We start from the raw sequence: 14,531 nt of genomic DNA on the forward strand, positions 1-14,531 counted from the left end.
ATTTCATTATTATAATTAATATTATATTATTAAATATATGTCATATTTTTTTTTATATTTGAAACAGAAAAAATTCATTACTGGGAAATATTACGTTTGAGTGGTATTCAACATTCTGATATTTACATATTATATTATTTCATTATTTTCTGATATTACTAATATATTTAATGATATATATTATTTTATAATAGATCATATAAATGGATTATGTAACAGTACTAATATTATAAAATATTTACTTTATAATATTACATTATTATTTCATTATTATAATTAATATTATATTATTAAATATATACTATATTTTTTATAAATATTTAAAAAAAAATTCATTACTGGAAAATATTACGTTCAAATGGTATTCAACATTTTGATATTTACATATTATATTATTTCATTATTTTCTGATATTACTAATATATTTAATGATATATATTATTTTATAATAGATCATATAAATGGATTATGTAACAGTACTAATATTATAAAATATTTACTTTATAATATTACATTATTATTTCATTATTATAATTAATATTATATTATTAAATACATATTATATTTTTTATAAATATTTGAAATAGAAAAAATTCATTATTGGAAAATATTACGTTCAAATGGTATTCAACATTCTGATATTTACATATTACACTATTTTATTATTCCTTCATATTACTAACATACATTTACTGATCTGTTAAATAAATTGACTATATTATACATATACACAGTATTTCAATATTACATTATATAGACTGGTATGTTTACTGATATAATATGGGCAATATTTACCGATATTTACTATATCTAACATAGCATTCGATTAGAGGGGAGGGGGTTATTGTTTTACTATATCGAATTAATACTTCGAATTGCCATAATTTTAAAATAGTTCGACTAACTTTTCTCCGAGCTGCGGTTTCAAACATCCAACGTTAGTTACGTCTCATGTGGACGATCCTGTAACGGCGTTGCATGATCGTGGATGGTTGAGAACCGTCTTGATAGCGGGCAACACGGGTGGTCTCCGGAGGCCGCGCCGTGGCGGAACGAGCAAATACGCCGTCGGCATTTTTGACGGTGAAATCCGACTAGGTGGGGTCCCGACGTACCCCGTGTCAGACGTCATTCTCGTGCCCTTCCCGCGTTGCTTTCCGATGAATACGCGTATCCTTGGTTCGCGCGAGACACAGAACCCGGGACACCCACCTCTTAGTCCGATCTTCTGAATGGTTTTGTGGCTCGGCCTGTCAGTTTCGAGTCTTGGGTCATCCGGTATATTAGGAGCCTTGGAATGTATGGATTTGACGATCTTTTTATTTTTTATTTTGGAAATCGTTCATTGATAGTTTAAAGGAATGTAGGATTTTCGATGCTCGATGTTGCTTGCGTTCGCTGTTGGAATTGTTTGGAACGAAATATCCGATGCGGGTCGTGTTTCGTTTCTTGTAATTTTGTACGGCGTGTTTAGTAATATAATATGGTATAATACGATAATGCTTTCGTTGCGAACAAAATTAACTTTGAGATTTGTTCTTTTTAACTACTTGTATGTAGTTGTATTATTCGTTATGTTTTATGTAAGTAAATGAATACATATTATTTTAAATATAAATACCAAAAATAAGTGCAAACGTAAATAACATGTAAAATGAATACATGTTTATATTATTTATACATTTACGTATATTATCATATTTACATATATTCATATGTATTCATATCAAAATATAAATATGTATTTATCATAAAATGAACGCATAATAATATGTAAAAGAATACATGTTATTATATATTATTTATGCATTTATACATATATTCATATAAAACTATAAATATGCAATCATCATTAAATGAATACACGATAATATGTAAAATGAATACATATTATTATATATTATTTGTGTATTTATATATATTATTATTTTTACATCCATTCATATGTATTCATTTTACCTATTCTGATTTATATACATCATTATTTTTCATCATTTATTGTCATTCGCATGTACCATCATTTTTCCATATATTCATATGTATTCACTTTACATACATATTATCATATATGTATTTATTTCTCAGTTAAACATTTTTGCACATTATATGATAAAAGAAGCAAAGATGGAAATAAAATCTTTCATGGTATAATCAATTGAATTTACAAATAAGCGCTTCCTTATTTGTTTGACTTTTCTCAATCTTCAATGTTGAAATATTGTGGCTTCTTTGGAAGGAGAGAAAATATGTTTCTATTAGCAATAATTATCGATATGAAAATCTTTGCTCATTCGAAGGAAACACGAACATAAAGGAGTTGAGGAAACTGATTTCGTAATGGATTTAGAGGGGGCGTGTTTTGTTTTATGGAACCGGTTTTAATGAAACCGATTTGCTTTTCGTTAATGAGCAATTTGTTCGCCTCTGCCGGAGAAATCAACTAAAATGATTGTATAAGAAACATGAGACTCAGCAGGTGGATAGTAAATAACCATACAGTGTCGTTTCGTTTAATGAATCTTATAGTTTATTTATTTGTTATTTTAAGAACTTATTAAAAATCTAATGCATATATTATATCCTTGTCAGTGTAACAGATGTACAACATAATGCTATTGGATTTAATTAACGTTGCAATTAATCTATATACATGTACAATATACAGAAAAATTAGAGAAGAAAAATTTGTTAATTATAACGCCATTTAATATAACGTCAATAGTAAGATTTTATTTGAAAGATTTCATTTTGAATTGCAGCTTTTGTTTCAATCTTTTCTCCAATTTGCAGCCTGAAGTACTAATTCATTTCTTGAAAGAAAGTTTCATTATTGACATTTGTAATTAATAATATACAATCAATAATAATATAATAATTAATAACATAATGTATAATTATTTAGGAATATACATATAAAATTTAACACGAATATTACAAATGAAGTTTGTTACACTTAGTTCTACTTGCTTTATATATATAATTTTATTATATTAACTGGCACTATTGTTTGCAGATTTATAAAATCTTTTTTCTTGACATTTCTGTATGCTATAGATATATATATAATAAAACTATATATATATGTATATATATAGTTTGTTATTATTATTTATATATATATAGTTTTGTGTGTATATATACAAAACTGATATAACTAAACCTAACAAACCTAACCTAACCTAACAAACTATTTCTATTCTATTTCTATAACTATTCTATTTCTATAACATATAAAATACAATTAACAATTTTAAATGGATAAACGATGCGGTATAATTGCAAAGCAGTTTCTACATCTTAACCAGTGAGAAGCTACAAATATCTATAAATATCGTCTAATAATAAAATAGTATAAATTACGTTTTAAATATGTGCAATTTACAAGCAAACAATCTGTCCAATTGCAAACCACAGAATAATTAGCATGAAACGTTCCGTGTTACGATTAATACGTTTAAACGATACGGACGGTGAACGTGTAATGACTCGTTCCGACAAGATCGATGGGGTTGTCGTGTACGTGACAGCGAGGGCGACGGTTGCGACCCATAACAGAGCTATTTCCATGTCTTCTTCGGCGAACGCTTTCATTGGTATCCTGCCAGAAATTTTTCCCAGTAGGTATATATCCGTAAAGCTATAGAAACGTGTGTTACGACACCGGGCCAGCTCTCGATGTTTCTCTTCGAGGAATCGTCTCGAGCATAAACATTACCAGGCCGTCGAAAGCTTAAAGTGGCACGAGTCGCGAATAAAGCAACCGGCCAATCCCCCTGATGGTCTGCCTCGTGACTCGTGGTCAGCCGCGGTTCCAGCCAACTGAAAAGGGTCCAGGTAGTGAGTTCGCCCTTTGAAGAAAGACAACTGCGTTCCAAACCTGTATTTTAGACGCGGCATTCTTTGACGAATTACCAGAAATTACCAGAAACTATCGTACCAACTAAATACACCCGAGGAAACGCCGGAATAGGCTGTATATTTTCTTTTCTTTTCTTTTCCTTTGGTCTTCATTTTTTCTCTCCTTTTTTCTTTTTTTTTTTTTTGCAGTATGCGGAATAACGTAGAAATGCGTTGGTAAGAATAAGAAATTTTCAAACGTACGATACTTGGCTGTTTAGTCTGGGACACTTGACTCCTTGTTCTTTTTTACCCTTGGATGGTCAAACAGAAATATTGGGTTGACAACTAAGAGATTGCGGATCTTGTCATTAGGTGGTATTGACAAAATCCGCAATCACTTAGTTGTCAACCCAATAACAATGGATAGCACAATGACGAAAGAGAAGCAAACAGAGATTCGTTTCATTTATTAAGTAGCAGCTACGTACATGAACATTACTTTGTATATTTTGTGTATTATGTATTTGTATATGTATGTGTATTTGGTATATTATGTGTTATATATTAATCACTGTGTTTTATGAAAAATCTTAGCATACATTTAAAATGAAAAATAACATAAGAATATACAGATGGTAGAAATATAAGAAATAAACATAGGTATAATAATAATACAAATATAAATTAATAATAAATATAAGATAAGAAAAAATAAATTAATAATAAATATAAGATAAGAAAAAACATAAAAATAAAGTATCTACCTAAGTGGTAAATAAATCGCGCAGTTAAAATATCGTAAGGATCGTTTGAAGATTCGATAAATAAAATTTTATCGATTAACCCGGGTTTCAAAAGTTTCTTCTTGCACATGTGTCTCGTTAGACAATTTTCTCTGATTGAGATTCACGTGACGCGTATGGTATTTTTTGATGGTAGAAGGCGGAAGGTTGCAAAAAGAGTTGACCTACACCTCGGAAGCACTGGGCGAAGCAGCCGCCTCGACGCATCAGCTGGTGATTCAAACACCAAGGCATCCCGGGGCGAATATCTTGCACCCTGCCGCACTCAAGGAACACTTAGAAATCCTGAAGGCGGCCACGCAGGTCACCGTACACCTGTTCGACACGTAAGTTCATTTTTTATTTTCTTCTCTTTTTCTTTCTCTTACTCTTTTCTCTTGTTCGCTCCACCGTTTCGCCAGGCACGTGGAAATGTATACGAAGTTGGCGGAGAAGGACCACGAATTTTCATTTGAATCTGCATAGGACGAACTGTTGAATTCGTATATCGAATGAAATTTTCTTATAATATGTAAGGCGAGTGATCTCGAATTTTACTGAATTATAAGGTACGAATCAACGACATACTCTTAAAGATAGGAATTTTTCATATATATATGTGATATGTTATATATAATACTAATAATAAATACCATGATATTATAATAATATCGTAAAATGTATATTTTTATAGTATATTTTACAATATCGTAAATATTGTATTGTAATATTGTAAAATGTAAAATGTATATTTATATAGTACATTTTACAATATTGTAAATATTGTATTGTAATATTGTAAAATGTAAAATGCATATATATCTAGTACATTTTACAATATATAGTATATATAGTATATTGTACAACATTGTAAATATTGTATTGTAATATTGTAAAATATAAAATGTATACATATATATATTACTTACAATTAGCATTTTTCTTGAAATAGAGGAATCTTCTTAGTCTCTTTATTAATATGAAAGAATCTTTTCAGTCTTTTTTCTACAAACTATGTTTAGTGCATGCTAAATATATTATATATAATACATTTTACAATATTACTTACAATTAGCTTTTTCTTTTTCTTTCTTTTTACCACATTGGAAGAATCTTCTTAGTCTTTCTACTAATCAGTCAGAATCTGTTTGCAGTCTTCCTTATCGACTTGAAAGAAAGTTTCTCATCTCTGAGACTCATATGCCCTGAATTTTCTATTATTTCATATCAGCTGTTACAGATCAATTTTATCGCGTCGCACGATATTCTGCGATATCGTCGTCGATCCTTTTATCCATAACTTCACTTGTCCCAAATTTCATTTGTTTCCATCTCCAGAATTTCTTCCCATTCCAAACTATCCTGCCGGGAATAAGCAGAAGTTAACTTTCCATCAATTTATTAACACTTTACCGACCGCTCTGTTTCGGTTTAGACTCTCTAATATCATTCTTTTCGTTCATCGCGAACGGTAGGTTTTTCAAATTGGTATAAAACTGTGGGAGCTTACAAAGCAACGAACTGAACAAGGTACCTTAGTACTAAATAACAAATTACTGCTCAAATAATGAGAAAGATTGTCTGCGACAAAAAGCCGATTAATAGGCTATCAGTCGGTAAGCGTCGGCGACAGAAACCAATTAATAGACTATCAGTCGGTAAAGTGTTAAAACTGGCAGTATAATTTTATGGTTATAGAACGAGTTTCTGGTTAAGAGTGCAGCACGGTTGTAACACGTTGGTCGTGTAATTAATAATATACGATTCGTAACGATGGTTTACGTTATCCTCTGAGAAAAAAAAAAAAAAGAAAAGAAAACGAATGAACATATAAAAATTGAAATTGATTTGCCTGGAAATAAAACGTGAATATGTAAATACCGCACGATTTGCCTATTTTCCAAAGACTTCGTAGACACCCTGTGAGTGGCGAGGAGACGGCGAAGAACAACGATTGCCATCGTTTCGATGTTGTTCGCAAGAGTCGATTCCTTGCCGCTGTTATCGGCGAGACGGTGGTTAAAGGGATGCAAAACTTGTTGTATTCATGAATGCATGCTTTCTGTGTCGTTTGCAGCGAGTGGAGGCTGAAAGACATGTGTTACGCGCTGAACATACCCAACTTCGACATGCACTACATCGACCAGGTAATTTAGAGCTACCACTTTATCTAGATATAAGTAGATACGCGATGTCACGTTCGTGTTCGTTGGCTGTTCAACTGTTCAGGTATTCGACGCGTGAACCACTCTATCGCGTTATCGTGCGTGCACTGTGACTCTTTCGATTTCTCATTAGGAAATTCTGAAACTAGCGATGGCTACGATAGCTACGAGACGAAGAGTAAGCTCGAGGAGCAGACATTGCTTTTCACATTTATTCATTTAGATCTTTCCTTTGTACTAGATGCAAGGAAATTTTGTTTAAAATATTACAAATGTTACGGTATAATTATACAATGTTATATATTACAATATAATAATATTGCAATATTATGACGATATTATATTATTACACATTACAATATTATGACAAAATTTGATCACAATTATATGATTTCCATCCATCATACAATCACTTGCTGTTTTCTGGATTTTTTCTTTGCATTAGATGCATGGAAATTTTGTTTAAAATATTACAAATGTTACGGTATAATAATATATGTTACAATATAATTAATGTTACAATATTACGAAACTTATGAATATTATATTATTACACATTACAATATTATGAGACTTATGGATATTATATTATTACACATTATAATATTATGAGACTTATGGATATTATATTATTACACATTACAATATTATGGCAAACATATTAGTGTAATCATGTTCAATAATTAACTGAATCATTTGGTGCCAATTATATGACTTCGGCCCATTATAAAATCACTTGCAGTTTTATGGATTTTTTCTTTGCATTAGATGCAAGGGAAAGTTATTTAAAGTATTATAAATATTACAGTATAATAATACAACATTATATATTACTATATTATGACAAACACAATAGTACAATCATGTTCAATAATTAACTGAATTATTTGGTACCAATTATATGACTTCGACCCATCGTAAAATCGGTTGCTGTTTTATGTGATTCCTTACAATGAATTTACGATTCAAGTGAGCTGCTACTTATTGCCAGGCAAACTAAAATATCCACGATTTTATATTAAATTATAATTTATATATAAATATAATTATAATTTAATATTTAAATATAATTATAATAAAGTTAGCATTTATGTCGAATATCGAAATGATAATCGCGCGGAGAAAGAAAGTCTCGACTGCAATTTTATTGAATTTCGGATACGTTGTAGGGGGGCGGGGAGACGAGCAAATGTTTTGACAAAAAGAAAATGATACTTTACATTTATTACAATTTAAGAGTTTGACTTGATTAAAAATGTGTTTGACGAAAAGAACATATCATTTGTTACATTACGTTTACTTCGATACAAGATATTAAAAATGAAATTGTATATGCATTTGCACAGAATTGCCATCCTAATATCGGTAAGGTATGGCTAGGTTAGGTTAAGTTATATCAGATTAGGTTAGGTTAGGTTAGATTAGGTATGACTAGGTTAGGTTAAGTTAGATGAGATTATGTTAGGTTAGGTTAGATTAGGTATGGCTAGATTAGGTTAAATTATATGAGATTAAGTTAGATTAGGTTAGATTAGGTTAGATTCAATGAGTGGCTCAAAAGATCTAACCTAACTTGACTTTTGACCTACGATCGTTCCACGACTGGGACAAAGTGTATGTTGCTCAAGACCCTCTACAATATATCTCAAGGTCAAAATCATTAGAGTCAAGGCTATTGTAATTACGTAATGTCAAAAGTACATCATAATAACTAAACTACGGACTTCTATGAGTTTTTTCAAAATTTAAAGGTGCAAACACGAAATATTTGAAGTATAGTATCTGTTATGATATTTGACCCTCGTTCGTTCCTCATTTTTGCAATTGAACGTGTCCTTAGTGCGTCAGATTCACACAATGGCGAAACATCGATGAAATGAAAAGATAAATAATTCATGTTGCTATTCGTGTCGTTAGCATACAATTCATCGCGTGTCAAAGTCAACAAGTTTCAGGAAAATTGTTGTATAAGTGGTCAAACGATACAATTTTTTACCAGAAAAATGTGCAAAATTGACACGAGGGACCGGCGAGAGTCAGACGATGAAACAAATCTCCGTTTAAGCTTTGTTTCCTTAATTGTGTTCATAAGAATCTGAATTTGCATAAATATCCACTGTCTAATCGCAACGATCATTTTTGCCTGACTAAGCAAGCGTACAGTCGCTTATGGACTATGAACAGAGACATATTAATAATATTTAGAATCTATGTAAAATCATGGTAAAACAAATTCTCATGGTAATCTGTGTAAATTTATGGTAAAATCCCACTGATGATTCTCGTAGTCATCATCAACAATCCTTAGTAATAGCTTGTGAGCTTAAACGCATAACAAAAGAAAGAGAACAAAATCCCCTTAGGTTCCATTTCTAAAAATATGAAATAGTTGAATATATTATATATTGTATTTTATATATATTATATATTATTATATGTTGTATTATATAGATATATAAATAATAAATATATTTAAATATAATTTAAATATAAATATATAGTATAATATAATTTAATATATAATATAATAGAATAGAATAGAATAGAATAAAATAGAATATATAATTTAATATATTATAATATTCAATTTAATATATAATATAATATAATATAATATAATATAATATAATATAATATAATATAATATAATATAATATAATATAATATAATATAATACAATACAATATAATATAATACAATATAATATAATACAATATAATATAATACAATATAATATAATACAATATAATATAATACAATATAATATAATACAATATAATATAATACAATATAATATAATACAACATAATATAATACAACATAATATAATACAACATAATATAATACAACATAATATAATACAACATAATATAATACAACATAATATAATACAACATAATATAATACAACATAATATAATACAACATAATATAATACAACATAATATAATACAACATAATATAATACAACATAATATAATACAACATAATATAATACAATATAATATAATATAATATTTGATTTAATATATCATTTTATATAATATAATAGAATATAATATATAATCTAATATAATTTAATTTAATATATAACTCAAATATAAATTTGAATATAATAATTTATATTACATTTATAATTCTACATATACATAGAATATATATATATATGTTCATAGGTGTTCGTGAAAATACGTTTTCCTTGTAATCTAGCAACGACGCGAACGAAGGCGACGCGTAACTTTAAACGGATCGAAAGATTCTCACAGTTTAGTTTAATAGGAGAAGCTTAAGGGAAAATCGTGGCCATCGCTAGGCGTAGCACGTATCCGCGGCGGATCTGTTCGTTCGTGTCCTGGAGTCCAGTCACCATGTCGCAGCGTCGTTCCCCAACGACTCACGTACAGTCGTAAACGTCGAAAATTGAATACGACGCTTGAAAAGCCGAACAAACGTCGCGCCGGTTTGCACGTACAAAGTCGCACGCTCGTTTCCGCGCGCTCACGCGTGCTACATCGTTTCTTGCGCGCCGCTAACGAGCGGACGCGTTAGACGCGTTTCGAGCGGCTGGGAAAAGGGAAAAGCACGAAATTACCTCAGCGTGAGAGACGCCGCGACGTCGGACGCGCCGCTTCCGCGATGTTACCAGCGCGAGTTTCACCGCACCGCACCAAAGTAGCAGTTAAGGAGGAGACAAAACTGTTCGGATAATGGAATTTTCAGATAATGGGCAGTAGAAAGATAATAGAACAATAGAAATACGGATTAAAATTGATCGGTAGTTTTTTTAAATTTTTATGGATGTCATATGTTTCTGGGTGCCAAGTCAGATAACTCTTTCAACACAAGTAACCACACAGAGTGTGGTTATTCTTCTTGCATTTCCAAAAATTAAATTTTTTGAGTGTCACGAATGCCTTAATATGAGGAAGCACCTCTTCTCTTACCATTTCCATTTGCTCTTTCCATTTGGATGAAATCGTCGTTGTTAGACTGCAGATTTCCATGCAGTTAAACTGGGTCCAAATATTCAATTTATAGGAATTGCAAGAAATACGTGGTATGATATACGCAGAGAGAAATTTCAATGAAAAAGGAAGAAAGAAATTGAAGGATCGAATATGAGATTTCTAGGGATTGCGGATTTTTATGCAATTAAGTCGTGTCCAAATATTTAAGAAAATTCGCTAGGTGTATGTAGACTTTTGTAACCGACTGTAGTTCGAAAGAAACTCCGAGGATCGGCCAACATCCGCGCGATTCATTATGTTTCAATCTCGAAGTTTCTGTTGAATGATAGATGTTCCGGTATGCAGGAATTGCCTGAAGTAACAACCGTCTAAATCACACGGCGGTCTCCTGTATCTCAGACAAACAGGAATATTATTATCCCAGCGCTTATGTACAGGATGTTTCACTTTTAACGCGACCGCGTCCTCTTATCCCTGTTCACTGGATCTCATCGATTTACAATGGCAGACAAGATTGCTGTTTAACACGAATAACCTAATTGAAACTATATATATATATATATGTCAGTTGTGTATAAAATATATTTATAGAGCTATGCACTCGTGTAATTCGTAAAGTTCTAGGAGATTTAACTGTGCGAAGTTTTTATTTCATGGTTTGAATTAATCGAGGTTTGTACCCTGTACGTATGCAACCGAGACGAATACCTTTGTCTGCCTGGTTGCCGTGTCGCAGGCACTTTTCTTCGCCAAAATTGCTTTCCTGATTTTAGGTATAGATTTCGGATTTGAAGAATAGTTTTTGGCAATATTCGAGTGGCAAATTATTTGGGCTACTGATACTTTTATATTTGATATAAAAATGTTCGATACTGGAATTTTAAACCAACAGAAGTTGACGCGTAAACCGACATTTTGTAGATCTTGGGGCGGGATTTCGAATTGTCTTTGTTCCATCACTTTATAAATCAATCACAATGGTTTGAAGAGATGGTTGGATAGAAATAAAAAACGCGAAAATGTACGACGTAAACGAGTCATTATCAAGGATACAGACATATACAGTTACGCACAGTATCCACTGCAATTAACACGATAGACTGGTGATAAGTAGACAGCGGATGTTTGTGCATTTTTCGGAAATTTAAGATTCCAAAAATCGATAGAGTGCGTGTAACATGCAAAAGTATATACAATATTTAAAATACAGCACTTACTATGATGTTCGATAGACGAGACAAATTTCTATTTAGATAACGTTTCTTTAATTGTGTTCACAAAACTATAGAACTGTGTTTAAATTTATCATACGCGTGTAAGCGCTAGATCGATTCTTAACTAAACACGTTCGAACTCTGTTTTCTTGAAAATAAATCCTTAAACGGAAAGATTATTTATTTTACATCTTTTACCTATGTTTGCTTCTATGATAACATCTTATCGATCGTTTACTCGTACCAGTCGGTAATTAACCATACGGTAATTAGTATACTCGATAAACGTTCAAACTCGATTTTCTCGAAAATTAAGCCTTAAATGACAACATTTTATTGCACATTTTGTTCTTATTTTTCCCAAAGGAATCACCTCGTGTTCGTTTGTACGTGTTATTCGCTCGCGCCCTGTATATATATGTATAGAAATATATCGAATATATGTTGCAACGAGTATCTTGTAACTTCTATATAGATTTTCAAATTAGTTTCAAATTTCACCGTGTCACGTTACAGTGTCAATAAACCGTGAAACGTTTTATAGAGTACGTGTTCGTACGTATACGAGTCGAAGAGCTGCCACGAATTCAACGTAGATGATTCGTAGCAAAATTTCACCTTGTTTCATTTTCGTTCAAACTAAAAATTTCTTCTCTCACACAAAGTACCTTCGATCACGCAGCAAACGTCTGTTAAATCGCCGCTGAAACCTACGATTCGTCGACTGAACGTGCAGTTGAAGTGAAAGCCTGTGTAATCGCGTTAGTTGGAAAAATGAAACAGTCGATGGGCAAAAAACGAGCTTAACGCGTTCTCGATTAAATTCGTGGTCGCGTTACTCGACCAGACCACCGCGACGATGGTGTAACAAATGTCCGCTAGGTTCCTCGAATCCTATCCAAATTCATATTATTCGTAAATCAAGGGGGCCGAAAAAACGAAACGCTTGGCTGGAGAGACCGCCCTATTCGAGTTTCCGAGAACACACAGGTGGCCTCCCATAATGCCTTCCTACCAAGAAAAACCTTATGGCGATCGTTAGTGTCCACTATCGAAGAAAAGGAGAAATAATCGTAAATCGGTGCCGGGAACGTAGCATTCGTCATCCAATAATCCATTAAATACATCAGAGCATGACAATTTCTTTCGTCTAACGCTGCTAAGGAAAATTCTTCCGCACTGATGGCTGATCGTTAGACCGCCGATTTTTTTCCCTTCCTCGGACATTCCATGGGTTCGAAAGTGCGCGTGATATGCAAAAGTATGCGAAATATCGGAAGCGTCGTATCTCTTACGATATTTTCTAGGGACAAGCAAATTTCTCTGTGGATTTCAGTTTTTTAATTATATTCTATAATATAATTATGTGTAATTGTATAATTACATACAATATAATTATATTAAATTATATTTTTAGACATGAATGTACATAAATATCTGTCATGATTACTACGTAGCTACGGTGTTGAACCGCCATCACTGTGATGATGTGATCGATTACTCGAACTCGCCGAATCGATAATTTCCGCGATATATCGCTCAGTCCTCGCTTTGTCTTCTCTCAGTCTTCCAATTTCTCTCGTATTTGTCATTGATCTGTTCGACGAATGATTCGAATTCCTGAACAAGCATCGGCATACGCGATTGTATGTAAAGAAATTGAAAAGATGTCACGTGATTTGTTTGTAATTCGATATAAGTAGATTTCACGCGAGTTTTTCTCGTTAGATATAAATACCGTGGACCAGTTTCTAACCAATTTTTAATTGCAGATCTTCGATAGAATTATACCATGCGCCATCATTACACCCCTCGACTGTTTCTGGGAAGGTAGCAAGCTCTTAGGACCGGACTCTCCTGTGTATATACCGTAAGTATCATACATATAATGTGTGTATAAATATATGAGTATATAAATAAGTAAAATTGAATGAAAAAAGTAAACAAAGTATAATTAAATTAAACGAATGAGAAATAAGATAAATGTATATAAATGAATAGGAAACAATAAACGAAACAAAATATTGGGTTGGTAACTAAGTGACTGCGGATCTTGTCATTCGGTGGTAATGACAAAATCCGCAATCACTTAGTTGCCAACCTAACCTAACCTCAATAGTAGAAGAGATATATGTAGATATTTACATATAACGTATAACCTTTTATATATATATATGTTATATAAAATTTATACATGTGCAGTGTCACGTAGACTTCGAAATGTTTCATTTCATCTCATCAATATCTCAGTCTAACCATTAGACCACGGATTTCTATGCTAACTCACTTGTCCATGGATATAACAGAAAATACGAAAACTGGTATTGAAAATTCGTCTACCTATGAAATATCAGATAAGCCATTATACTCTTGATATTTGATACATTATTATACATATTTATATATTACACACTTTCTATAAATTGTTCGCACTCTACGTAATAATATTGGGTTGGCAACTAAGTGATTGCGAATTTTGTCATGACCACCTAATGGTAATATATATAACAATGTATAATAATATATATAATATAACAATATAAATGTTTCTCATAAATGCATA

The 14,531-nt window shown here is 31.7% G+C and overlaps 1 protein-coding gene across 3 annotated transcripts in view; it reads left to right on the plus strand.

Moving 5' to 3' along the window:
- Positions 1 to 14,531, plus strand: part of LOC117235978 (protein patched) — a 63,813-nt gene that overhangs the window by 23,878 nt on the left and 25,404 nt on the right. The window contains exons 2-4 of one of the 3 annotated variants that reach the window (XM_033498522.1): positions 4,780 to 4,969; positions 6,700 to 6,769; positions 13,741 to 13,838. In XM_033498522.1, coding sequence (XP_033354413.1) covers positions 4,780 to 4,969; positions 6,700 to 6,769; positions 13,741 to 13,838 — 358 coding nt within the window. Of the gene's footprint in view, positions 1 to 4,772; positions 4,970 to 6,699; positions 6,770 to 13,465; positions 13,615 to 13,740; positions 13,839 to 14,531 lie in introns of those variants that run through there. The other 2 variants (XM_033498523.1, XM_033498525.1) reach the window with 2 other exon arrangements.

The sequence above is a fragment of the Bombus vosnesenskii genome, unplaced genomic scaffold, assembly GCF_011952255.1.
Source record: "Bombus vosnesenskii isolate JDL3184/JDL3185 unplaced genomic scaffold, Bvos_JDL3184-5_v1.1 scf7180000013336, whole genome shotgun sequence".
NCBI lineage: Eukaryota > Metazoa > Arthropoda > Insecta > Hymenoptera > Apidae > Bombus > Bombus vosnesenskii.